Source organism: Oenanthe melanoleuca, chromosome 15 (genome assembly GCF_029582105.1).
Source record: "Oenanthe melanoleuca isolate GR-GAL-2019-014 chromosome 15, OMel1.0, whole genome shotgun sequence".
In the NCBI taxonomy this organism is placed as follows: Eukaryota; Metazoa; Chordata; class Aves; order Passeriformes; family Muscicapidae; genus Oenanthe; species Oenanthe melanoleuca.
In genome coordinates this window covers 12,156,921-12,181,252 of record NC_079349.1, presented here as the reverse complement: position 1 = coordinate 12,181,252, position 24,332 = coordinate 12,156,921, and the positions used below count along the sequence as shown (strand labels likewise).

General features: G+C 56.7%; 1 protein-coding gene and 1 non-coding gene across 8 annotated transcripts; both read left to right on the top strand.

Annotated features, from left to right (window-relative positions):
• The first annotated feature begins 602 nt into the window (after nucleotides 1-602).
• AP1B1 (adaptor related protein complex 1 subunit beta 1) lies at nucleotides 603-24,332 on the top strand. 7 transcript variants are annotated; one of them, XR_008841714.1, is made up of 25 exons: nucleotides 604-648; nucleotides 4,361-4,549; nucleotides 5,657-5,719; nucleotides 6,525-6,630; nucleotides 9,004-9,139; nucleotides 10,347-10,592; nucleotides 11,255-11,445; nucleotides 11,884-12,105; nucleotides 13,078-13,198; nucleotides 13,315-13,410; nucleotides 14,103-14,218; nucleotides 15,093-15,258; nucleotides 16,051-16,149; nucleotides 18,404-18,663; nucleotides 18,770-18,971; nucleotides 19,802-19,822; nucleotides 20,054-20,083; nucleotides 20,186-20,320; nucleotides 20,409-20,554; nucleotides 21,375-21,504; nucleotides 21,685-21,769; nucleotides 22,008-22,094; nucleotides 22,342-22,496; nucleotides 23,451-24,091; nucleotides 24,132-24,171. XR_008841714.1 is itself a non-coding variant. In XM_056504728.1 (24 exons), exons 3-24 carry the CDS (start codon nucleotides 5,683-5,685, stop codon nucleotides 23,523-23,525), a joined length of 2,862 nt encoding a protein of 953 aa, XP_056360703.1. In that variant the 5' UTR covers nucleotides 603-648; nucleotides 4,361-4,549; nucleotides 5,657-5,682; the 3' UTR covers nucleotides 23,526-24,332. The 7 variants fall into 7 exon arrangements, 6 of the variants coding, with proteins under 6 accessions (XP_056360703.1, XP_056360707.1, XP_056360702.1 ...); XM_056504728.1 differs by having other exon boundaries at nucleotides 603-648; nucleotides 23,451-24,332; XM_056504727.1 differs by having other exon boundaries at nucleotides 5,591-5,719; nucleotides 23,451-24,332.
• Nucleotides 20,587-20,691, top strand: LOC130259937 (small nucleolar RNA SNORD125). The gene has a single exon (XR_008841719.1). It is a non-coding gene; the product is annotated as a small nucleolar RNA SNORD125 (small nucleolar RNA).

The following is a 24,332-nucleotide window of genomic DNA, read 5'->3' as shown; positions in this document are numbered from 1 at the left end:
CATCCCGTGTCCTCATTCCCTGTCCCCATCCCGTGTCCCCATTCCCTGTCCCCATTCCCTATCCCCATTCCCTATCCCCATCCCGTGTCCCCATTCCCTGTCCCCATCCCGTGTCCCCATTCCCTGTCCCCATCCCGTGTCCCCATTCCCTGTCCCCATCCCGTGTCCCCATCCCGTGTCCCCATCCCGTGTCCCCATTCCCTGTCCCCATCCCGTGTCCCCATTCCCTATCCCCATCCCGTGTCCCCATTCCCTGTCCCCATTCCCTGTCCCCATTCCCCGTCCCCATCCCGTGTCCCCATTCCCTATCCCCATTCCCTGTCCCCATTCCCTGTCCCCATCCCGTGTCCCCATCCCGTGTCCCCATTCCCTGTCCCCATTCCCTGTCCCCATCCCGTGTCCCCATCCCGTGTCCCCATCCCGTGTCCCCATCCCGTGTCCCCATTCCTTGTCCCCATTCCCTGTCCCCATTCCCTGTCCCCATCCCGTGTCCCCATTCCCTGTCCCCGTCCCTCTCCCGCCCCGCTCCCGTTCCAGCCCCGCCCCTCCCGCCGTGGCCCCGCCCCTTGCCCCGCCCCGCGCTGGCCCCGCCCCGCCCCGGAAGCGCTCCCCGCTCCTCAGTTCCGGTGGCGGCGGCGGCGGCGGCAGGTACGGACCGGGCCGGGCCGGGATAACCAGACCGGGCCAGACCGGGGGCTGAGCCGGGACCCGCAGCTGCTCCTGCCCCGGGCGCCTTCCCCGAGCTCCGCCTCCGGGGCTCGGGCCGCGCCGCGTCCTTCTGGGCCGGGGCCCCTCCCGGAGCTGGGTCTCCTCTGTGCCCCTCTGGGCCCGGCTGTGTCCCCACCGTGACCGGGCGGGGCTGTGTCCCCGGGCTGTGTCCCCGTTCTGACCCCGTGCTCGGGGCTGTGTCCCCTTCCCACGCCCGCCCGGGGCTCACGGGGATCCCCGCAGCCTCCCCCGTGTCCCCTCCCGGATCCATCCCTCCCCTCCCCAGCACCGTGTCCCGTGTCCTCTGGGGGGCAGGGGGACACGGGGTGGCCCCTTCGCCCCCCCCAGGCCATGGCACACCCCTGGGGAAAGGTGCTGGCTCTGCATGGAATAAGCTGGGAACTGGGCATGGAGCTGGCAGGAAGGCAGCTGGGGTGAGGTCCTGTGCTCGCTGCCTCCTCCTTGGAGATTTTAGCCCCAAAGTGGATAAAAAGGAGCTGTGAGACAGCTCCAGGCCGAAGGAGCCGTGTTGGAGGTGTTGCTGTTGTTCTTGCAGGTGTTTTGTTGGAGTTTCCCAGAATTTGACACCTCTTGGGGTCCCATCCCCAGCAGCAGTGGGGTTCAGTGGGGTTTTGTGTCTGCTCTCTCCTGGGGTGACAGAAAATGAGATAAGCCTTGGCTGAGCAGTTGGAATTGTGTGGTTTGTGCCTCCCACGCCCGTCTGTGGGGTCAGACTGCCAGGCTGAACAGGCTTTGGGACTCCAAGGGGCTTTCCAGAGGTGTTGGGCCTTGCTTGGATCAGCCAGGCTGGGAATTCCATGGCAGGAGGTGACCACCGTGTAGAACCTGGCTCTGCCAGGAGAACATCCCTTCTGCCATGGGAATGTGGAGCTGTGTCCAGAACAAGGTCCTTGGTGTCCCTGAGGATGCTCAGCTGGAGTTTGGGGGGAGCCCCTGTGGGTTCCATCCCTGTTTAGGGTGATTAAACCCCCCCAGCTCTCAGTGACTCTGTGGCAGTGGGATCCTGGCAGTGTGTGCTGCAGGAAATACCTCAGGATTGTCCTTTTTCCTTGAGTTTATTCCCCAGTTCTTGTTTGATGGGATGTATTGGTTGCAGCTCATTTGCTGGTGCCAGTGCTTTGGATCTGCCATGATTTTGAGCACCTTGCTGTTGTAAGTGTGTCTCCTGAGTTATCCCTTTGTTTGATGGAGATGGAGCCTTTTGGGATGCCCATGGATTGGTCAGTAACAGATTTTTGAGAGGATGTGGATGGTGCTTGTTGGGATGCAGTGGAATCACAGCCCTGGGCTGCTGCAGGGCCGAGTTGGAGCAAGGACTGGCTCCAGTTAGGCCAGATGGAGGAAGAATATCTTACTGGGAACGTGTGTGGGGCTGGTGTGAGCCCCTGGGGGTTTGTTTGGCCTGGCAGAGGTGGGGTGAGCACAAGGATGGGAGCTGTGCCCATGGCTGTGAGTAAGGAGGGACAGAGCTGGGGCCAGCAGAGGTTCTTCAGGTCTTGGGTTGTGTATCCTCAGCCTCTGGTTCTCTTCTCCCACCCTGGCTGTTCCTGTCCCTTTGCTGGTGCTCGTGGCAGCTCCTGGGGTTTGTCCCTAGGGCAGGGATGTGCTCAGAGCTGTAGGAGCCATCCCCACTCACCCCTGCCTGGCCTCTGCAGAGCCCTGCAGCTGCCTCCAGGCAGGGAACAGTTATGTGATTCCCCACAGCTCCAGTTACCCATTAATTTTTTAGAGCCTTTCCCTAATTTCCCTAATTATGTTACCTTGGCCCTCAAGTGCTTCATTTCCAGCTGTTTGCTTGTGGGAGTTGCCTTTCCCCACTGACCTCCCTTTGCTCCCTTCCTTCCTGAGACCTGGGTCAGGCTGGGCAGATCAGAACTCTGGCAGGCAGAGAACTCCTGGCCTGGGCTGTCAGAGGGGCTGGAAAGAGCTGGGCTGGGCTGGGATAAGCAGGGATTTGGGATGTTTTGGGCACAGGTTAAAGGCTGCATCCCCACCCTGGCAGTGAGTCTGTGTTGGTGGAAGCTGAAAGTGAGTCCAGAGGAGGAGATGGAGCCAGGCTGGGAGAGCTGGGGGTGCTCACCTGGAGAGGAGAAGGCTCCAGGGAGAGCTCAGAGCCCCTGCCAGGGCCCGAAGGGGCTCCAGGAGAGCTGGAGAGGGACTGGGGACAAGGGATGGAGGGACAGGACACAGGGAATGGCTCCCACTGCCAGAGGGCAGGGCTGGGTGGGATATTGGGAAGGAATTGTTCCCTGTAAGCACAGATTGAAGCTGTGGCTGCCCCTGGATCCCTGGCAGTGCCCAAGGCCAGGCTGAACATTGGGCTTGGAGCAGCCTGGGATGGTGGAAGATGTCCCTGCCCATGGCAGGGGTGGCACTGGATGAGCTTTAAGGTCCCTTCTCACCCAACCCATTCCATGGTGAAAGTCTCTGGTCAGCAGCATCTCAGCCTTCAAGGATGGAGGAATTATCCTAAAACAGGGTGATAAAAGTAGCAGAAGAAATTAATTTTCCCCCACTCTCCATAAGAGGAAATGAGTGGCACCAGCAATGGCTCATTTGGCATTGGTGTCATTCCCAGGAACCCACTGGCAGCACCCACCTCGGTGGGAAGCCCAGTGATGTGTTTGTTGTTGTATTTTGGGTTTAAGAGCCTCTTATTTTCCCAGGATAGGTAAATTTGGGAGGTGCTGCCCATGGCAGTGGGAAAAATGGAATGGCTGAGCTCTGCCATGTCCCTGACCTGGGGGCTTAAGAGGCTCAGGAGAGCAGCATTGCTCTGGTTTGTGTGGAGCTGTGGAATTTAGTCCCCTGGAGTGAATAAAATCAGGGATAAAAGGCTTTGGGTTTGTGCCACTGCCAAAACCTTTCCCAAAACCAGACCTGAGGAGCCCAAACTGGGTGTGGAGGAGCTCTGGGTGTTCCTCTCCAGCAGCTTCCAGATCCTTATTGACACTTAACTCCTTGAATCCTGTTTGCCAGAGCAGCTTTAGACAAGTTTGGTGTGAAGATGGGGTAAAATCTGAGCCACCTTGTTTCATTGCTTGCATCCTGCTTTTTATGAGTGAGGAGTGCTGCACTCAGCCTCTCACTGGGAGATCAGCCTGGGAAGGAGCTGAGGAAGCAAACACCCCCTGCCAGCTCTGCAGCACACAATTGCATCCTTGAAACCAGAGCCAGGCAGCAGCACTGGCCCCTGCCCAAGGGCTGAGCTCTGGGAATTCACCTGTGGCGTGGCAGCCAGCCCTGCCTTGTCACCCTGGCACAGCCTGGGGGGCACTCAGGGGGCTGAGCACTGGGGTCTGGGGGCTGTTTGGGCCCCTCATCACCCTGGGCTGCTCCTGCTGGGAAGGGTGTGCCAGTGTGAGCAGCCAGGGCTGTGCCTTCATTGCCAAATTGAGGAGCCACTTTCCTTCTTGGAGCTGCTGCAGGGCTGGAAGGAGTGGGGGGAATGGCTGTCTGTGCAGCCTCTGAAGTCAGTGCTCAGAGGGTTTTGAGTGGCTGGAGCACACGTTGGGGTTGTGGATTTGTGCTTTCCCTGGCTCTGGCAGAGCTGCAGGCTGCAGGGAAGTGGTCGGTGTGATTCATGTCTGCCTGCAGATATTCCCTGCTCAGCCTCAAGTTTGCTTTCCAGGCACTTCTGCTGAGCAGGGCTGAGTGTGAGCCAGCTGCTGGAATCAGAGGGACTGCAGTGAATCCTGTCTTTCCTTCCTTCCTCCCTCCTGTCTGCAGTGAGGTGCAGAGAGCTGCAGCCCGGAGCTCCCGCTGCTCCCTGGAGAGCCATCGACTTAGTGGGATAAAAAAGGCTCTGAATCAATCCCAGGTAACTGAGGCTGGGAGGAGTGTCCTGTCTCACCAGGGGCAGGGCTGTGGGACTGTGGTGACAGGCTTCCCCCCCTCTGCAATAGCACCAGGACCATGCTGCCAGCCCCCAGAGCACCCATGCAAACTCCTTCTCTCTTCCTCCCTGCCAAGCTGTGTGCTCTGCCCAGTCTGCTCAACCACCAGATTTCATCCAGATTTTCTTTTTATCCCTGCTGGGGATCCCTCTCCAGCTTGGACAGGGAACAGAGGACACAGTTCCTCTGTGCTCCTGCTGTGTTTGGCTTTCAAGATGCTCATTTGCATTTTAAACTCATCTGCAAGCTCTTTTTTTTTAATCTTTTTTTTTTTTTTTTTTTTCTCCACTTGGCTTTGCTTCCCATAATCCTGCCCCTCCAAAATAGCAAGGCCACTGCAGGCTTTCAAGGACAAGCCTCTGGTTCTTTCCTTGTTGAAGGAAAGATGGGAAAACCAGCCATAAAAGCCAAATCCCTGCTGACCTTTCCAAAGGGCTGCACATCTCCTTCCTCAGCATGCCAAGCCCTAAATCTGCTCTGAACTGCCTGAATTATATAATGGAGCCTCAAGTGCTGGGTGGAAACCTTGCACCCTTGGAATTTAAAGCAACCCTGCTGGAGCAGGGCTGGTTAGTGGGAGAGGCTCCCTTTGATCTGGCAGATCCCTGCCCCTCAGGTTTGCCTCAGTTCCTCTCCCCAGCCCAGAGCTGTTCCCTGTGTAGGTGTGAGGGAGGGCTGGATGTGAGTTTTCCTTAAGAAAGCATTTTTTGGGTGAGGAGAGGTGAGTCCAGGGGGGATCACTGAGCCCCTGCTGCCCAGCTCTGTGCAGGATGGGATGAGCTGCAGCCCTGGAATTTCAGTGATTCCCTTCCTCCTCCTCATCCTCTTTGGAGAACCAGCTGATTCCCCATCATCACAGAGCTGCAAGGTGCTCACCCTCCCTTGAGGATCTGGCTTCTCCTTGTGACTCTTCCCATGAAATCCCAAACTCTTTCCCTCCCCTGTTTTTTTTTTCCTTCCTGGAGCTCTCCATAACAATCCCTGCAAGGAAATTATCAGCCCTGAGCCTCTGTGCACTGCCTCTCCTCCAGGGCCCTGCTGCTGGCTGGAGACCACCATGACAGACTCCAAGTACTTCACCACCACCAAGAAAGGTAAGGGAAGGAGCAGGAATATCACAATTCATCCCAAAATCACCAGCTGGTTCTTATACCTGTGTAAACCAGGTGGGGAGGCTTGGGAAGCTGCAGGGAATGCTGTCCCAGCCCAGCTCTGGAGCAGCTCCTGGGCTGCTGTGGGGTCAGGACAGCTTGTCCCCAGTGTCCTGAGCCTGGCCAGGGCTGCTGGCAGCTGCTGATCGGCTTTAGAGCAGCTCAGGAGCTCCCCTGGGCAGCACTCAGGGCCTTAAGCACTCTCCAGACCAAGGAATTAATGTGCAGAGAAGCCCTGTGGCATCTTCCTCTGCAATCTGCCAGCCCAGGAGGGAATAAGGAGGGCAGGAAATGGTGCCCTGGGCTGGGGGTTGCTGCCACAGGCAGGGAGGGGTTTGGGAACCACCCTTCCTTGTATGGGCTTGAGGAGCAGTGCCCAAAATCCATCCTCTGTCGTCCCTGGGAGAAGGGTAGGGCCTCATGGGGCTGGGATAACCATCCCACAGCCAAAAATACCCTCTGCATAACCCCATCCAGGGCCTGTGGGGTGCTCCTGGCTCCTGCAGCATCTCCCACCCCTGTGGGGCTGGAGGAGCCACAGGGATTCAGCAGGAAGCTCAACTCCATTCCCATGGGTGAGAGCTGAGCCCCCAGAGCAGCCCCAGCCCTCAGTGAGGTGTTTGGGAAGTCAAATCTCTGTTTTCAGGGGTGGCAGATGAGCCCTGTCACACAGCAGGTGTGACACCTAGCAGAGGGGTGGGGTCCCCCTTCCACTAATCCCTGAGCTCCCACTGTTTCCATTTTTCAGGGGAGATATTTGAGCTGAAAGCTGAGCTGAACAGTGACAAGAAGGAGAAGAAGAAGGAGGCTGTGAAGAAGGTGATTGCATCCATGACTGTTGGCAAGGATGTCAGGTGTGTGTGAGGCTGCACCAATATCCTGAGTGGGAAGGGACCCACAGGGATCATCCAGTCCCACTCCTGGCCCTTCAGAGACACCCCAACAATCCCTGTCCCTGGGAGTGCTGTCCAAAAACACTTCTGGAGCTCTGGCAGCCTCGGGGCTGTGCCCATTCCCTGCAGTGCCCAGCACCCTCTGAAATTCATCCTAAATCTCTCCTTCATGCTGTTCTGCCATGTGCCCAGGCCAAACCCAGCTGGCTTTTGGGTTCCCTTTTTCCCCCCTGCTGCTTTTCCCCTTGGGGTTCACCCAGGCACACTCCTGGCTGCAGCTCTACCTCCTGGAGTGCACTTTGTGTCCACGTGGCCACCTGGCAGGTGGGGGCTCTCCTGGCTTTTGTTGTAATCTGGCTAAAAGAGGATTGGTCTGGCTGCCAGATCAGTTTGTTTGGATTATTCCCACTTCCTTTGTGTGTTACTAAAAACAAGCAGGACCCCCTCAGAGCCTGGCTGTGCCTGGATGCTGATAAGCCCTTTGCAGCCTCTCCAGTCCAAAAGGTCAGGCAGCTGCTGTTCCTGCTTCCCTTTTTTCATCTGGCTGAGCTGCACGTGGCTCCTTCTGTGCCTTTTCCTGCATGGACCTGCCCCAGCACAGGCAGCATCAGCAATTTGATTTTCATGGTGCATTTGAGAGTAAATGGAGAGAAAACACACTCAGAGTTGGGAAAACTGGGGCATCCCTGGCTCCCAGAGCAGCAGCAGGGAGTGTCCATCTTGGGACCACTGTGGAAATCACTTGGAAATGGCAGAAGCTTCCAGAACTTGAAGGGGCTTAAAAAAAGAGGGAGAACAGCTTTTTACATGGATGGATAGTGACAGGCGAGAGGGGAATGGCTTTAAACTCTAAACTTGAAACTCTAAATCTCTCTAAAAGAGATTTAGATGGGATATTGGAAGGAATTGTTCCCAGAGAAGCTGTGATGCCCCTGGATCTCTGGAAGTGTCCAAGACCAGGCTGGACAGGGCTTGGAGCAGCCTGGGACAGTGGGAGGTGTCTCTGCTCATGGCAGAGGGGTAGAACTTGAGAAGGTTAAAGATTCCCTGATTCCCAGCCCATTCCATGATCCTGTGGCTGTGTCAGCCCATTTTTTTTTTGGTGTGTACCTGTTTTAGGCTGCAGGGAAGGACTTTGCTGAGCTCACTGCTCCCTGGGAGGTGCCAGCAAAGCCTGGTTTAGCCCAGGGTGAGACCAGCCCAGGTGGGTAGCAGCTGTGCAAGGCCCAATTCCTTGGATTTAGGGGGGGCTGGGTTTGATCCTATCAGGGCTGGCTGGGTTTGCAGGGGTGGAGAAGCTTCCAGGAGCCCTGGGACATCTGTCAGGGTGGAATAACCCCTGTGTTAGCCCTGGGATCTTGATTGCCTCCCCTGAGGTGGTTTAATTGTCTAATTGGTTTGTCTTTGGATGGAACAGCATCTCTGGTATCCCACAGCTCCAGGATGTTTGGGAAGGGGAAGCCCCAGCTCTGTGCAGGCACCTGATCCACTCCATTCCCCTCCATCCCAGCAGAGTGTCCTGGTGCTCAGGATTCTCCCAGGGGAGTGGAGCTCTTCCTTTTGGCACCTTCTTGTGATGATGCATAAAATCCTGAATATGCTGAGTTGGAAGGGATCCACAAGTCATCCAGTGCAGCTCCTGGCCCTGCACAGGACACCCCAACAACCCCACCTGTGTCTGAGAGACTTGTCCAGCACCTTCTCCCAGGGCAGGGGATGTGCCCTGGAGCAGGGATGCTTTCCCATGTGGGAAAGCTCAGTTTTGGTCCATCAAGGGCTGGTTTTGGTACAGATCCATAAAAAATCCACTGGGGATGGGCATTCCAGCCATGTCTACTGCAGGGTGGGCTCAGGTCATGGAATCATTAAATCATGGAATGGTTTGGGTGGGAAAGGATCCTTAAAGCTCATCTGATCCAACCCTCTGCCACGAGCAGGGACACCTTCCACTGTCCCAGGCTGCTCCCAAGCCCCATCCAACCTGGCCTTGAGCACTGCCAGGGATCCAGGGGCAGCCACAGCTTCTCTGGGCACCCTGTGCCAGGGAACAATTCCTTCCCAATATCCCATCCATCCCTGCCCTCTGGCAGTGGGAAGCCATTTCCCCTTGTGCTGGAGTGCCAGGTCCTTGTCCCAAATCCCTCTCCAGCTCTCCTGGAGCCCCTTTAGCACTGCAAGGGGCTCTGAGCTCTCCCTGGATCATTCTGTTCTCTAGGTGAACTCTTCCAGCCTTTCCCCCAGGAGAGAGCTGGCTTCTCCTGGGTGATCCATGGCAGGGGGATCCTGTGGGCAGTGTGGCTGTGTCCTGCTTTCACAGAGCTCTCTGTGTTCCAGTGCTCTCTTCCCAGACGTGGTGAACTGCATGCAGACAGACAACCTGGAGCTGAAGAAGCTGGTCTACCTCTACCTGATGAACTATGCCAAGAGCCAGCCAGACATGGCCATCATGGCAGTGAACACCTTTGTGAAGGTGAGGGGACAGGGCTCCATGTCCCAGGGCTGCAGGGACACCACTGCCCCTTCACCATGCCAAGCTGCAAACCAGGGAGCGTGGGCAGCTTTCCAAAGCCTCTCCCTTCTGCAGGAGGGGCTCTCCAAGCTCTAGAAAACTGATTGAGTTTGTTCAGTAATGCAGAAACCCAGTTTTTGGCAGCTGTCCTGTGCCACTCTCTCTGTGGTGGGGGCAGCTCCCGTGATCAAGAGCCATCATGTGAATTTATGTGCTGAGAAATCCCTCGTGATCTTCCTGCTGGAGCTGGGAACTGAGGAGTGTGTTAGCAACCAGGATATTGCCAAATCACTCAGTTAGAAAGCCTGGTGGGCTTTAGAGGGAGTTCAGGCTTTTTAGTGAGGGCAAACCCCACATAATAATCCCAATATATTTCCAGCATCAGGTTGGGTTCATTACCTGGTGTAAGTGATAAGGACATGGGAATCATGGATGGATTGAGGAGCTCTGGGAGTGAGGATTGGTGCTGTTGTAACTCAGTGGGTGCAGGACAGGAGAGAAACTTCTCTTGGGTGACTTATTCTTGACAGCAGAACATGAAAACTTTGGGATTTGAACCCAAATCCTCCAGGAGGAGGAACCCACCTGAGAAAGCTGTGACTGAGGAGCTCAGGATATCCAACCTCTCCTCTGTGGGAGCTGAAACAAGGGATGGAGGGCTCCAGACTGGCTCTTTAAAATGCTGTTTATTGTGACAAGAGCCCAGCCCACAGCCTGTCAGCCTCAGCTTTATTTCTTCAAAGGGTTCTACCAGCAAAATCCAGTTACACAGCACAGCAAGGGGTTTTTATAGGTTTTAGGGGGATTGAAATTCTAACCAGTAAAATTATAAGTTGAAAACTATCCAATTACTTTGAGATTTTAGGTGAGAAAAGACCAATCATTTAGCAAAGTTAAAGAATAGAAATCCTAAATGATAACAGGGGTTTCAGTAGGGAGGGGGAGCATTTCTCATGAAAGGTTTCATTGTCTCAGGGTATAAGATCCTTTTTCAGGGACAGTTGTATCATCCACACTTACCCTTTTCTTTCTAGTTATCCAGTAAGACCGGCTCAGCAATTTTCTTCTGCATCAAAACTTGCTTTCGTTTCTATCCCTCCTTCAAACCCTCCATTCAAAAATCTGTTATACACACACATCTGTGGGACTTTCTTGTACTTCCATGCAGGACTGTGAGGACCCCAACCCTCTGATCAGGGCCCTGGCAGTGAGGACCATGGGCTGCATCCGTGTGGACAAGATCACGGAGTACCTGTGCGAGCCGCTGCGCAAGTGCCTCAAGGACGAGGATCCCTACGTGCGCAAAACCGCCGCCGTCTGCGTGGCCAAGCTGCACGACATCAACGCCCAGCTGGTGGAGGACCAGGGCTTCCTGGACACCCTCAAGGATCTCATCTCAGACTCCAACCCCATGGTGATGGTTTTTTTGCCTTCTCCACCTCCTCTTCACCCCAATGGCAGTCACCGCTCTCCAGTCGTGTTCGCGTCCCAGGGTTTCTTTCTGGTGTTAACAAACTGCTTGTGGGGAATTTTGGGCTGTGTCCTGGATGGTTTTGCTCATCCCTTGGCAGAGTGTTAATCCTCTGTTCCCAGCTCCAGCTGCCTTGGGGCTTGGTTCTGATACCACAGAGCCAGTGGTTTTTGCCTCTGCTTTTCCTGGCAGCTGAGCTTTGGCTTCCCTTCCTTTCCCCATGCATGGGGAACTTAAAAACCACCTTTCCTCAGGGTTTCTCTTCCCAAAGCCTTTCCTGCTTTTCCAGTCTTACCCTGGGTGTAGTGTTGAGCCCAGGAGCTGTGTGGAAAGCTCTGGGGCTCCTGGGAGCTGCCTGGGGAAGGGAACTGGGCACCAAGCCAAGGCTGACTCCCCTGGAACATGTGGGAGCCGTTGGAGATGCAGTGTGGGCGGTGGGAGCGTGCTGGTGGGGATGGCTCACCCATCCCCCTCAGATCTGCTGCAGGGAGGGAGAAGCTGCAGCCCAGATGTAGGTAGGATGTGAGGAGTTCATAGTGAGGAGGCAGCTCATCCCCTCACACCCCATTTGGTGTCACCAATCCGTGTCCTGTCCCCCCTGGCAGGTGGTTGCCAACGCGGTGGCGGCGCTGTCGGAGATTGCAGAGTCTCATCCCAGCAGCAACCTCCTGGACCTCAACCCCCAGTCCATCAACAAGCTGCTCACAGCCCTCAATGAGTGCACTGAGTGGGGCCAGATCTTCATCCTGGACTGCCTGGCAAACTACATGCCCAAGGATGACCGGGAAGCACAGAGGTGAGGGGTGGAGAGGGGAGGGGACAGGCAGGGCTTGGCACTGCCCCTTCTCCTCTGAGGAGAGTCTCCATCCTCCTGACCCTGCTGCAGGAGGATACAGCAGGCATCTGCTGGAGCTGTGCCTTGGGCATGGCCATCTGGAGCCTGCCCTGGTCCCATAGTGAGCCCTGGCATTGGAACTGTGCTCCTTGAGCTGCTTGAAATGTGGCTGCAGAGGACAGTGGGCACCGGGGAGCCCCGAAACGGGGTCACTGCCAGAGGGTTCTGCAGGGCCTGGGGAATAACCTTCACTGGGGCATTCAGGAGCCACTTCAGCCTCTTTGGGAAGGTCCCAAGTGCTGCTCAGCTTTCCTGTGATCCTTCCTCCATGCTGGCAGCAGTTTTCCAGCAGGAGGAAGGGCTGGGGCCAATTCCTTTCCCTCCTGCTCGCCCCGGCAGCATCTGCGAGCGCGTGACGCCGCGCCTGTCCCACGCCAACTCTGCCGTGGTGCTGTCAGCTGTCAAGGTGCTGATGAAGTTCATGGAGATGCTGTCCAAGGACCTGGATTACTATGGCACTCTCCTGAAGAAGCTGGCCCCACCCCTGGTCACTCTGCTGTCTGCAGAGCCCGAGCTGCAGTACGTGGCCCTCCGCAACATCAACCTCATTGTGCAGAAAAGGTGGGTGTCCAGGTGGCCCCTCTTAGCCACAGGTGCTTCAGTCCCTCTGTCACAACACATCCTGTAAGGTGTTTTCTTCTCTGTTATTTAAAATCTAAGGGGAGTCATGGAATCATGGAATGGTTTGTTTGGGAGGGATCTTAAAGCTCGTTTCATCCCACCTTCCCCCATGGCACACCTTCCACTAGTGCAGGTTGCTCTGAGGACTGTCCAACCTGGCCTTGAGTCAGTCAGGTGAAGGAAGGGGCAGAGAGCTAAGCTGGGATCTCCAGTTTAATGTATCCTTTAGCTTAATTTATTCTTTATTTGGGGCAGCAAAGGATGGCAAAGCCAAAAGCTGTGAGACTTTGGAATAGTCACTCCATGTGTAGGGAGGGATTTTTGTGCTGCCAGCTGCTTTCTCCACAGTTGTCCTCTTTGAACAAGTGCTCAGAGTCCTTTTGTCCCTGTGCTGATCTAAAATCCTGGTGGGCAGGAGGTGGCTGAGGCCCCACACGTGTGCCTGGAGCAGGAGTGGCAGCTGGAGAGCCCCAGCCCAGTCAGATGATTTGTTCTCCTCCCAGTCAGCGCCGTGGTCGTCTCTTAAAAATAGCAGCAATTTCTGGGAGAAGTGTAAAGCAATTAGTGTCCCTGGGAGTGGAAATGTGGAAGGCAGCTTGGAGCTGGACCTGGCCTAGCTCTTTCCCAGCTTAGAGAGAGGGTGAGAAAGGTCCAGCCTAGCCCTGGGATCTGGATTTGTGTCCCTGCTCCCACTAAAATGTCCCTTCCAGCCTTGGCAGGACAAACATCCTGTGTTTGTGACAAGGTTCTGCTCTGTCCCCTACGTTCCAGCAAAGGGGAGCCAAGGGACAGAATCTTGGGGTATAATCAGGGTGACTTGGATTCCTTGGCATTGAATAGGCCCCCAAAACCTTGGGATTGTGGTGGGAGTGAGCATGTGTCCCCCCTAATGCTGCCTCTCGCTGCCCCCAGGCCTGAGATCCTGAAGCATGAGATGAAGGTGTTCTTTGTCAAGTACAATGACCCCATCTATGTCAAACTGGAGAAACTGGACATCATGATCCGCCTGGCCTCCCAGGCCAACATAGCTCAGGTCAGGAGCTGGCCTGGGCACCCAGGGGTGTCCCAATCCCAGCCCCAGTCACTGCCCTGCTCTCCTGCAGCCCTGGCCTTGCTGCCAGGCCCTCACTGTGCTGTGCCATCCCTCAGGTGCTGGCGGAGCTGAAGGAATATGCCACAGAGGTGGATGTGGATTTTGTCAGGAAGGCAGTGAGAGCCATCGGCCGCTGTGCCATCAAGGTGGAGGTGAGGGCTGGGACACACTGGGGCCTTGTGGCACCTCTGGTTGGGCAGGGTGGCACTTTCCAGCACGTGGTGGGCATCTCATCCCAGGGATTTGCAAGTTGGAGCCTTCCCAGGCGTGGGGATGTCCCTATCAGTGGGGTGCCAGGAGGGTGTTCCATCCTTTTTTGCCACTGGAGCTGCTTTAGGATCCCTGCCTAAAACAGGGCCAGGAGTTCTGAATGCAGTGGATGATACCAGTGGCTTGCTGGGGACCAGAGTGGGACTGCAAGAGAGCTGATCCCTTCCTGAGAGAGAACTGATCCCTTCCTGAGAGAGAACTGATCCTGGGGGGCTAAGAGGGAGCTGATCCCTTCTTGAGAGGGAACTGATCCCTTCCTGAGGGGCTGGGAAGGTCCCAGTTGTTTTGCAGGAGGCTGGCAAGGAATCCATCCCTTCCTGAGGGGCTGCTTGAAGGTTTTGCTTCCCTGTGGGGATAATTTTCCAAAGGGGATTATTGAAAACCTCCCTGGAAAGGAGGCTCTGCGTGGCTGGAATGCTTCCCATGGGCAGAGAGCCGCAGCAGGATGTGAAGGGGACACCACACTCGGTGTCTCATTCTGCTGCAGATTTGGGGGTGGGTGGGGGCAGTGGGAGGTTTGGGGTGGGGATGTGAGGGGTCTCTGCCCAGCAGTGACCCTGTGTCACTCTGGCAGCAATCTGCAGAGCGCTGTGTCAGCACCCTGCTGGACCTCATCCAGACCAAGGTGAACTACGTGGTGCAGGAGGCCATCGTGGTCATCAAGGACATCTTCCGCAAGTACCCCAACAAGTGCGTGGGGCTCTGGCCTTCCCTGGCCCCTGCACGAGCTCCTCCCTCCCCTCTGTGCTCACAAACTGCTGGTGGGATGGAGGCACAGGCACTCAGATGGAGATGTGCAGGTCCCTGGCGTCAGCAGAAACTGTCCCTGGCTCTCAACCCAGCTCCTGATGCTGGAACAAGGGCAGCAGGAGGAGAGGGGAGGGAATGTTCCAGCTGAGCCAGGATGAATAGGCAACTCTAATCAGGAAGCTGGGGACTAATAGTGTAATAAATACTAATGAACTGAATTGGTAATGAGCAGAGCTGTGCAGGAATGGCTCTGGGCTGCTCCGGAGAGGAGCGGATCAGACAAGCAGGGTTAATTCAGGAGCAGGGAACGTGCTCTGGGATCAGTGTGGGCACTGCCCATGGGGTGAGAGCACAGCCCCAGGCACGCTGTCCTTGGCCACAGTTCTGTGGGCAGTGGGATGTGGTTTGGTGTTGCATCTGGTGTTGCTTGGGGTGCTAGCAAGCAGGAAAGCAGGAAGGGCCTTTGCAGGAGTTTTTTTATTTCAGTCATGCATGTGCATCGTTGATGGTTTAGTGAACAAAGGCTGGGTGATTTGTGAAGGTCCAGGTTAAATACATGGGATGAGCAGGGCAGGGAGAACATCAGAGACCAATTACCAGGGAACATGGGGGTGTCTCAAGGGTGGGGTTAGGGCAGAGGGCCAACAGGGAAACAGGGTGGGAGTGACTGAAAGGCTGACAGACAGGGAGAGGGCCAGGGCTGACCGGGGAGCAGAACAGGAGTTGCTCTCCCTAATTGGGAATTCCTTCAGCCTCACAGTTTGGGTGGGCCAGGATTCTTGGTGAGCTTTCCCCTGCGCTGTGTGCCGGGCAGGTACGAGAGCGTGATCGCCACGCTGTGCGAGAACCTGGATTCCCTGGACGAGCCCGAGGCCCGGGCGGCCATGATCTGGATCGTGGGGGAGTACGCCGAGCGCATCGACAACGCCGACGAGCTGCTGGAGAGCTTCCTGGAGGGGTTCCACGATGAGAGCACCCAGGTGTGCCAGGGCACGCTGGGACACAGCTCCTGCTAAGGGGGGATGGTTTTCTCTGCAGGGATTGTTCGTGCAGGTGCTTGGAGCAGCCATATCCCACCGCAGGTTTGGGTGTAGGGTGTGCTCCAGGCTTGGAGGAGCCTGGGGTCGTGGGAGGTGTTCCTGCCCATGATGAGAGGGGATTTGAGGTCCCTTGCCAGCCCAAACTGTTCCATGGTTCTGTGAAATGGTGTTGTCCCAATTCCGTGGTTGGAAGTCACCTGGTTATCCTGCTGTGCCTCCTTTGGAGCTGGAAAATGAGCAGAGGGAGCAGTGCCTGCCCTGTTTCCCAGGGCAACTGAGGCCAATGGGTTTGCTGTGGAATTTTGGAGGGTTTCCATCTCTGGGAAACCATGCAAAACACCCTGTAACCAAGTGACAGTGAACAGGGCATGGTCTACAAATGCCAAGTAGCAAAGCCAGAGATCCAGGCTCCCTGAGAGGTCAGGAGGGACCCTCACAGGGGAATTCCTGCTGCTCATCCATGTGGAAGTCAAAGGATGCTCTGGCCTGTGCCCTGTGGGACTGTGTAACCTGCTCTGGAGATCCTGCCCCATGGGGTTGGGGTCAGCCCGTGCATGAGGGTGTGGGTATGGGCTGGAAGCAGCCAGGTGATGTGCCCTGACATGTCACTGCCACTGACATGGTCACCTTGCCCTTGGTCCCTTGAAAGGCAGGCTGGGGTTAGGTCCTGGGGCAAATCCATGTGTTCCTGCACAAACCCAGTGTGATTTTCTGTCTGTCTGTCCCCCACAGGTGCAGCTGCAGCTGCTGACTGCCATTGTGAAGCTGTTCCTGAAGAAGCCCACAGAGACACAGGAGCTGGTGCAGCAGGTGCTGAGCTTGGCCACACAGGTGGGTAACACTGGGAGAGCTTCCCAGGGCTTCCCATCCCCTGGGGCTTTGGAATGGATTGTGGCAACAGGCAAGTAATTGAGTTTAATTCAGAATGGTTTGTTTTGGGAGGGATCCTCTTGTTCCAGCCTGCAGGGACGCATTTCAATATCCCAGGTTACTCCAAGTCCCAGTATCCAGCCTGGCCTTGAACACTTCCAGGGATCCAGGGGACCCACAGCTTCTCTGGACACCCTGTGCCAGGACCTCCCCACCCTCCCAGGGAACAATTCCTTCCCAATATCCCACCCAGCCCTGCTCTCTGGCAGTGGAAGCCATTCCCTGTGTCCTGCCCCTCCATCCCTTGTCCCAGATTCCTCTGGGAATGCTGACAGTTGAAAGCCTGGGGAGTGTGGACTCTGATCCCTGTGATCCCTCCCAGCAAGGGAGGGCTTAGATGGGAACAGCAGCTCTGAGCAGCTCTGTAGTAGCTGCAGTTGCAGTGAGCAGCTCTCTAGTAGCTGCAGTAGCTCTGAGTATCTCTGTAGTAGCTGCAGTTGCAGTGAGTATCTCTATAGTAGCTGCAGTATCTCTGTGGTAGCTGCAGCAGCAGTGAGTATCTCTGTAGTAGCTGCAGCAGCTCTGCAGTAGCTCCCAGCAGCTCTGTGTAGCCGCAGCAGCAGTGAGTATCTCTGTAGTAGCTGCAGCAGCTCTGCAGTAGCTCCCAGCAGCTCTGTGTAGCTGCAGCAGCAGTGAGTATCTCTGTAGTAGCTGCAGTAGCTCCCAGCAGCTCTGTGTAGCTGCAGCAGCAGTGAGTATCTCTGTAGTAGCTGCAGTAGCTCCCAGCAGCTCTGTGGTAGCTGCAGTAGCTCTGAGTATCTCTGTAGTAGCTGCAGTAGCTCCCAGCAGCTCTGTGTAGCTGCAGCAGCAGTGAGTATCTCTGTAGTAGCTGCAGTAGCTCCCAGCAGCTCTGTGTAGCTGCAGTTGCAGTGAGTATCTCTATAGTAGCTGCAGTATCTCTGTGGTAGCTGCAGTAGCTCTGTAGCAGCTGCAGTAGCTCCCAGCAGCTCTGTGTAGCTGCAGCAGCAGTGAGTATCTCTGTAGTAGCTGCAGTAGCTCTGAGCAGCTCTGCAGTAGCTCCCAGCAGCTCTGTGTAGCTGCAGCAGCAGTGAGTATCTCTGTAGCAGCTGCAGTAGCTCTGCAGTAGCTCCCAGCAGCTCTGTGTAGCTGCAGCAGCAGTGAGTATCTCTGTAGTAGCTGCAGTATCTCTGTAGTAGCTGCAGTAGCTCCCAGCAGCTCTGTGTAGCTGCAGCAGCAGTGAGTATCTCTGTAGTAGCTGCAGTATCTCTGTAGTAGCTGCAGTAGCTCCCAGCAGCTCTGTGTAGCTGCAGCAGCAGTGAGTATCTCTGTAGTAGCTGCAGTATCTCTGTAGTAGCTGCAGTAGCTCCCAGCAGCTCTGTGTAGCTGCAGCAGCAGTGAGTATCTCTGTAGTAGCTGCAGTATCTCTGTAGTAGCTGCAGTAGCTCCCAGCAGCTCTGTGTAGCTGCAGCAGCAGTGAGTATCTCTGTAGTAGCTGCAGTAGCTCCCAGCAGCTCTGTGTAGCCGCAGCAGCAGTGAGTATCTCTGTAGCAGCTGCAGCAGCTCTGCAGTAGCTCCCAGCAGCTCTGTGTAGCCGCAGCAGCAGTGAGTATCTCTGTAGTAGCTCTGAGTATCTCTGTAGTAGCTGCAGTATCTCTGTGGTAGCTGCAGTAGCTCCCAGCAGCTCTGTGTAGCCGCAGCAGCAGTGAGTATCTCTGTAGTAGCTGCAGTAGCTCTGCAGTAGCTCCCAGCAGCTCTGTGTAGCCGCAGCAGCAGTGAGTATCTCTGTAGCAGCTGCAGTAGCTCCGAGCAGCTCTGTGTAGCTGCAGCAGCAGTGAGTATCTCTGTAGTAGCTGCAGTAGCTCTGCAGTAGCTCCCAGCAGCTCTGTGTAGCTGCAGCAGCAGTGAGTATCTCTGTAGTAGCTGCAGCAGCTCTGAGCAGCTCTGTGGTAGCTGCAGTATCTCTGTAGTAGCTGCAGTAGCTCTGTGGTAGCTGCAGCAGCAGTGAGTATCTCTGTAGTAGCTGCAGCAGCTCTGAGCAGCTCTGTGGTAGCTGCAGTAGCTCTGTAGTAGCTGCAGTAGCTCTGCAGTAGCTCCCAGCAGCTCTGTGTAGCTGCAGCAGCAGTGAGTATCTCTGTAGCAGCTGCAGTAGCTCCCAGCAGCTCTGTGTAGCCGCAGCTCCCCGTGGCTCCCCCAGGACTCGGACAACCCCGACCTGCGGGACCGCGGGTACATCTACTGGCGCCTGCTGTCCACGGACCCGGTGGCCGCCAAGGAGGTGGTGCTGGCCGAGAAGCCGCTCATCTCGGAGGAGACGGACCTGATCGAGCCCACGCTGCTGGACGAGCTCATCTGCTACATCGGGACGCTGGCCTCGGTGTACCACAAACCCCCCAGCGCCTTCGTGGAGGGCAGCAGGGGCGTGCTGCACAAGGGGCTGCCCCCCCGCACGGGCTCGTGAGTGTCCCTGGATGTGTTGGGAGCCAGGATGGGCTGGAGGGACCATCCTGTCCCAGCTGGAGCTCCTGAGGCTCTCCCGTCTCTCCTGTGCTGTTCCCTTTAGGATTGAGGGTCCTGAGAGCCCGGACACAGCCCCGTCGGGGGAGCCAGCAGCAGATCAGCCCTCTGTGATCCCCACCCAGGGAGACCTGCTGGGGGACCTGCTCAACCTGGACCTGGGCCCCCCAGTGACTGGGCCACCCATGGCCACCTCCACCGTGCCCATGGGTGCTGTGGACCTGCTCGGGGGTGGCTTGGACAGCCTGGTACGTCCCATCTTTCCTGTGCTCCTTCCCTGATTCCAGGATATCCCGTTGGCATCCTCTGGGCTTGGTGCTGGTTCTGCTCTGGGCTGTCCTGGGATAGGACAGATTGTCAGCCTGGGGACATCTGGGCTGGTCCTTTCCTGCAGTGGGTGAGGACAGAGGGCACTGCACCCTAATTTATGCATTATCCAGTGGAGGGGTCCCACCCACCACTTCCCAGTGCCTTTTGTCTAGGCTGGTGTGGGTGTTCCCACTCCATGTGCTGTGCTGCAAGAGTGGCTGCCCTTGGGGGCCCCTCTCTGACCCCCAAACTGCTGCAGGGCTGGGCCAGGATGTGCCCACTCCCAGCCTGTGGGGTGTCCCCTGTGCCAGGAGATCCAGAGGTGACAGCGTGTCCTCCTGGGAATGCAGCCCAAGCAGTGGTTTGGCCTCGGGGTGGGGCAGGATGGAAACCTCTCCCTGTGTGGGAACACCTGCCCTGTGGGTGCTGGAGATGGGCCAGGCTCCCTGAAGGAGCAGAGTTTGGAGTTTCCTCCATGACTCATGAAATCCAGCAGATCTATCCCAAGGGGAGGGAGCGTCGCTGCCTTTCCTGTTCTGTAACCCTGCAAGTGCTGCCCTGGTGCCTTGGGCTGGCACTGAGGCTGGGAACGAGGCCTGGCTCTGTCCTCTGGCCCCAGGACAGCCACGGACAGACAGACAGATGTGTCAGGACTAACCTCTGTCCCCTCCTCCCCTTCTCTTCTCTCTCTCTTTTTGTCTCTTCTCTCCTTGGCTTCTCTCTGCATGTGGCTGGCTCTTCTCTCCACCTTGCCTGCTTCTGCTTGGAGATGGGGGACGAGTCTGAAGGGGTATGGATCACCCTGTGCCCAGCCCTGTGCCCACCCCTGGCTGCCCCCCAGCCCCACTGAAACCTCTCTTCCCTCTGGGGACAGCCGTGGCCCCTCAGCTCCTGCTCTGGGGCCACTGCAGCATCCTGGCTGCCCCACACTGCTGCTTCCAGGGAGTGTCCAGGGGGGACATTCTGGGGCCCCCTGTGCCCTCAGCCCTGCCCCTGCTGATGCCCCTTTCTTCTCTTGCAGCTGCGCAGTGATGTGGGAGGCAGCCCCGCTGTGAGTGTGCCCTCACACCCAAACCCTCTCATCCTCTGCATCCTCATCCTCCTCTCCCTCCTCCCCGTGGTGCCCCCTGTAACCCCTCCCTTGTCCCCACAGATTGGTGGCAGTGGCAGCTTCACAGCAGCTCCCAGCAGCACAGCACCCCCAGCCGTGGGGGGCGGCCTGGGTGACCTGTTTGACCTCTCCACTGGGGTGGGGACCCTCTCAGGATCCTACGTGGCCCCCAAAACGGTGAGTGGGGCAGCCAAGGGGAGCACAGCCCCTCAGCAGGGCGGCACCAGAGCGGGTGCCACCCAGGGATTTTGTCCCCCTGGCCCAGGTGTGGCTCCCTGCCATGAAAGCCAAGGGGCTGGAGATCTCTGGCACCTTCAGCCGCCAGGTGGGCTCCATCTCCATGGACCTTGTGCTGACCAACAAAGCCCTGCAGGTCATGTCTGACTTTGCCATCCAGTTCAACCGCAACAGGTGAGTCCCAGCTGCAGCTGGAGGTGCCCCCTGGCTGGAGCAGCCTCTGCTGATGACCCTTCTCCCTCTGATGGCTCTGCTGCTGATGAGCACCCAGCCAAAGCCTCTAAGAAGTTGGCTGAAGGGGCTGTTCCTGTGTCTGTGTTCCTGTGTCTGACCTTTGTCCTCATTTATCCTGGGGAACTTTTCCTCCTACACCATTTGTAGCATTTCCTTCATGCATTTGAGGGAAAAGGGGAGATTTTGGGGGTGGGCAGGGCAGGAACCAGCCCTGGCCTGGACAGTGCAGGAGCTGGTGGAGAAAAGCAGGGAGCACCAGCACTGAAAGGTTATTTGTTGGTAGCTGGTTGTATGGTGGGGCTTTTTTAGTATGTGCTACTTGCCTTCTTTTTTTTTTTTTTTTTTGGGTTTGTAATTATTTTAAAAATTTTAGGCTGATTTAGTTTTTTAATATGGGTGTGTTGTGTGATGAGGATAATTTATTTCTTTCATGTGGTGTGGTGGGTAGAGGGAATTTTTGTTTTGAATACTTATTTTAGTATTGGTAGTTGGGGTGCTAAGAGGAGTTGTTTTGGGATAGATTATGGGTTTTGGTGGTAGAGTAGAGTATATTTTTTATGTTTAGTTTTGATTGGGTTAAGCATTGTTGTATGAGTGATTTTTTTATTTGATTGGGGTGAAGGTTTATTGTTGTTTAGGTGGAAATTGGTGGTTTTTGTGGGTGATTAGGTAGAGAGTGTTTATGATTTGGTTGTATTTGGGAATGTGTATTGTTGTTCTGTCCCCACCCTGACCCCCTGCCCTCCCTGGTGTCCCCCAGCTTTGGCCTGGCCCCAGCAGCTCCTCTGCAGGTTCATGCTCCTCTGGCTCCCAACCAGTCTGTGGAGATCTCCCTGCCCCTCAACACTGTGGGCTCTGTCATGAAGATGGATCCCCTCAACAACCTCCAGGTGGGGAGCTGGGCACGGGAAAGGGACCCTGGAGAAATCCAGGGGGAGGGGTGGCAGCAGGAGCCAGGTGCTGGCTGCAGGGACACCTGGCTCCAGGGGGATGGGAAGGGATGGGATGGGACATTTTGGGAACCTGCTGTGGGCTGGAGGTGTTGAAACCCCCGTGTCCTTCCACCCCAGGTGGCAGTGAAGAACAACATTGATGTCTTCTACTTCAGCACCCTGTACCCCCTGCACATCCTGTTTGTGGAGGATGGCAAGATGGGTGAGTTGGGTGACCAAGGTGTGCTGTCACCTGTCCCTTGGTGCCATCCCAGCCCCTGGAACCTTCTTTATCACACTGGGTGAGCCCCCAGAGGCAGGTGGCTGGCCTGAGCCTGGCCTTGGGGAGCTGCTGGAGGGGGTGGTGGGGTGACACACCTTCACTGCCATGTCACCTGTATTGTGTCACCTTGGGGGTGGCCGGTCTGGCTCCCTCAGTGCTGGTTATTCCCTCCATGCAGAGAGGCAGATGTTCCTGGCCACTTGGAAGGACATTCCCAATGAGAATGAGACCCAGTTCCAGATCAAAGACTGTTCCCTCAATGCAGGTGGGTCCCACCCCCTCAGAAGGACCTGGCTCAAGTCATGCTTAACTAACCCTGTCCCCAAATGCCACATCCACTCCAGGGGTGGGCACTCCAGCACTGCCCTGGGCAGCTGTGCCAGTGCCTGACCACCCTTTCCATGAAGAATCTAAACCTCTTCCCTGCCAAGGAGGGGAGGAGCTGGGCCAGGAGCAGCTCCAAGGGGAGCAGGGGGTCAGCCCAGCCCCTCAGCCTCTCTCTCCCATCCCAGATGCTGTGAGCAGCAAACTCCAAGGCAGCAACATCTTCACCATTGCCAAGAGGAACGTGGAGGGCCAGGACATGCTCTACCAGTCCCTGAAGCTCACCAATGGCATCTGGGTGCTGGCAGAGCTCCGGATCCAGCCCAGCAATCCCAGCTTCATGGTACCTCCCAGCCCCTCCCCTCCCTGCTCCCACCCCCAGGGCAGCTCCCTGCCTTCCCTGCCCCAGCTGGGGACACATCCCTGCTGTCCCTGTCCCGTGGGGAGGGACACACTGCTCCTGTGGGACAGCTGAAGGACACACAGGGGTCCCAGCCACTCCAGCTCCATTACACCCTGTCCTCAGAGCATTCCCTGAGCAGGGATCCATCCACAGCTCATCCATGAGCCATCCCCTGTCCTGCTGTCCCTGTCCCTGTCCCTGTCCCCTCCCTGCAGCCTGTTCTCCCGGGCTGTGCCTCCCTGACTCCTCTCTCTGTGTCTCCTCCCCGCCGCCCGCCCTCGCCGGCCTGCCCGCCCCTGCAGGATTTGGAGGTTAGACTCTGCTTTTCCCCTGCCTTTGGGCTCTCCCTGCCTGCTGCCTGGATGTTCCTCCCTCTCCTGATGTTTTTCCCTGCCCTTCCAGTCTCCTGGTGCCTCCTGCCTCTCCTGCCCAGCAGGGCTGGCACAAGGAGGGGACATTTCTGAGGGTTGGGATGTCCCCACCACCCTCCTGGTTTCACTGGGGATGAGGACAGCTGCAAATCCTTATCCCAGAGGATTCTCTGCTAACTTTCCTTGCTTGAGGAGCTAATTGGTTTTGGAATTATTTAATATTTAACAAACCCCTGAAGGGGTGTTCCTCTTTGGAGAGGAGGCTGTTTTTGGGGAACCCTTTACCCTGGAGTGCCAGGCACTGAATCCAATCCCAAAAGCTGCCTGTTCCCTGCCTGTGCTGCATGTGGATGGCTCTGCCCTGGGAGGGCTTGCAGGGGTTTAACAACCTTTTCCCAGCTAAATGAGGAGCTGGGCTGCCCTGTGGGAAGGTGCTGCAGCATGCAGGGCTCTGCTTTGGGACTGGTGGCTCCCCAGTGTGGGGGGAGATTCCATGACCCCGCTCTTCCCTCTCTCCCCACAGTTATCCCTGAAATGCCGAGCACCAGAGGTGTCCCAGTACATCTACCAAGCCTATGAGACCATCCTGAAGAACTGAGGTGCTGCTGCAGCCCCTCCTCCTCCTCCTCCTCCTCCTCCTCCTCCTCCTCTCCCGCCCGAGGAAGCAGGGCTGGATCCGTGTGCATGTCCCCTTTCCTTCCTGCCCAGGAACCAGCCCCTGGGATTCTCCCTCTCCCAGTGGGGCTGGGGGGAGTGGAGGGGGTGGGGGGCTGTCCCCAGTCCCTGGAGCAGTCCCTGTGTGAGTGGTGCTGTGTCCTCCTTGCTGGTGTCACTCCCTCCACACCCCAGTTTCACCAAACTCTGGCTGGGAGCTGTGAGTGGGGGGGGGAGCTGCTCTCCCACCTCCCAAAATCCCCAGCTCCTGGTCCTGGCTCTCCTGGAGTGGTGTCTGGTGGTGGGTTCAGCACTCCAAACCCTGGGAATAGCAGCTGGGGGGCCCAGAGTGCTGTGGGATGAGGTGGCTCTGGCTGCAGATCCCCCTGGAGCTCTGGGATTTGGGGCTGGAGCAGGTGGGGAACAGCTTTGGTTTCTTCCCCCTCCCTGTGCCTCTCCCTGATTTTGTGCCCTGGTTCAGCAGAGCTGTGGGTGAGCCCTTCACAGAGGGTCTCCTTCCCATGGGAGCCCTTCCCAAAGCTCCCAGAAGGGCTCCAGGATCCCAAATCTGAGGCTGTACTGAAGTGCAGCCCCTGAGCATCCCCCCTGCCCCTGCCCAGCCCCACAGCTCTCTCTGCTCCCCCCCAGCACCCCTGGGTGCTCCCCTCTGCTCCCTTCCCCTCCAAATCAAGCCATGGGTCCCCCCCCTCCCTCGAAGCAGGAAATCTCTAATATATGAAAGATAAATATA

Coding starts and splice junctions, on each gene's coding strand:
- AP1B1 (XM_056504728.1), top strand. CDS start 5,683: ATGACAGACTCCAAGTACTTCACCACCACCAAGAAAG. Junction 14,219..15,092: donor TTCCGCAAGTACCCCAACAA/GTGCGTGGGGCT, acceptor TGTGCCGGGCAG/GTACGAGAGCGTGATCGCCA. Junction 20,084..20,185: donor ATGTGGGAGGCAGCCCCGCT/GTGAGTGTGCCC, acceptor TTGTCCCCACAG/ATTGGTGGCAGTGGCAGCTT.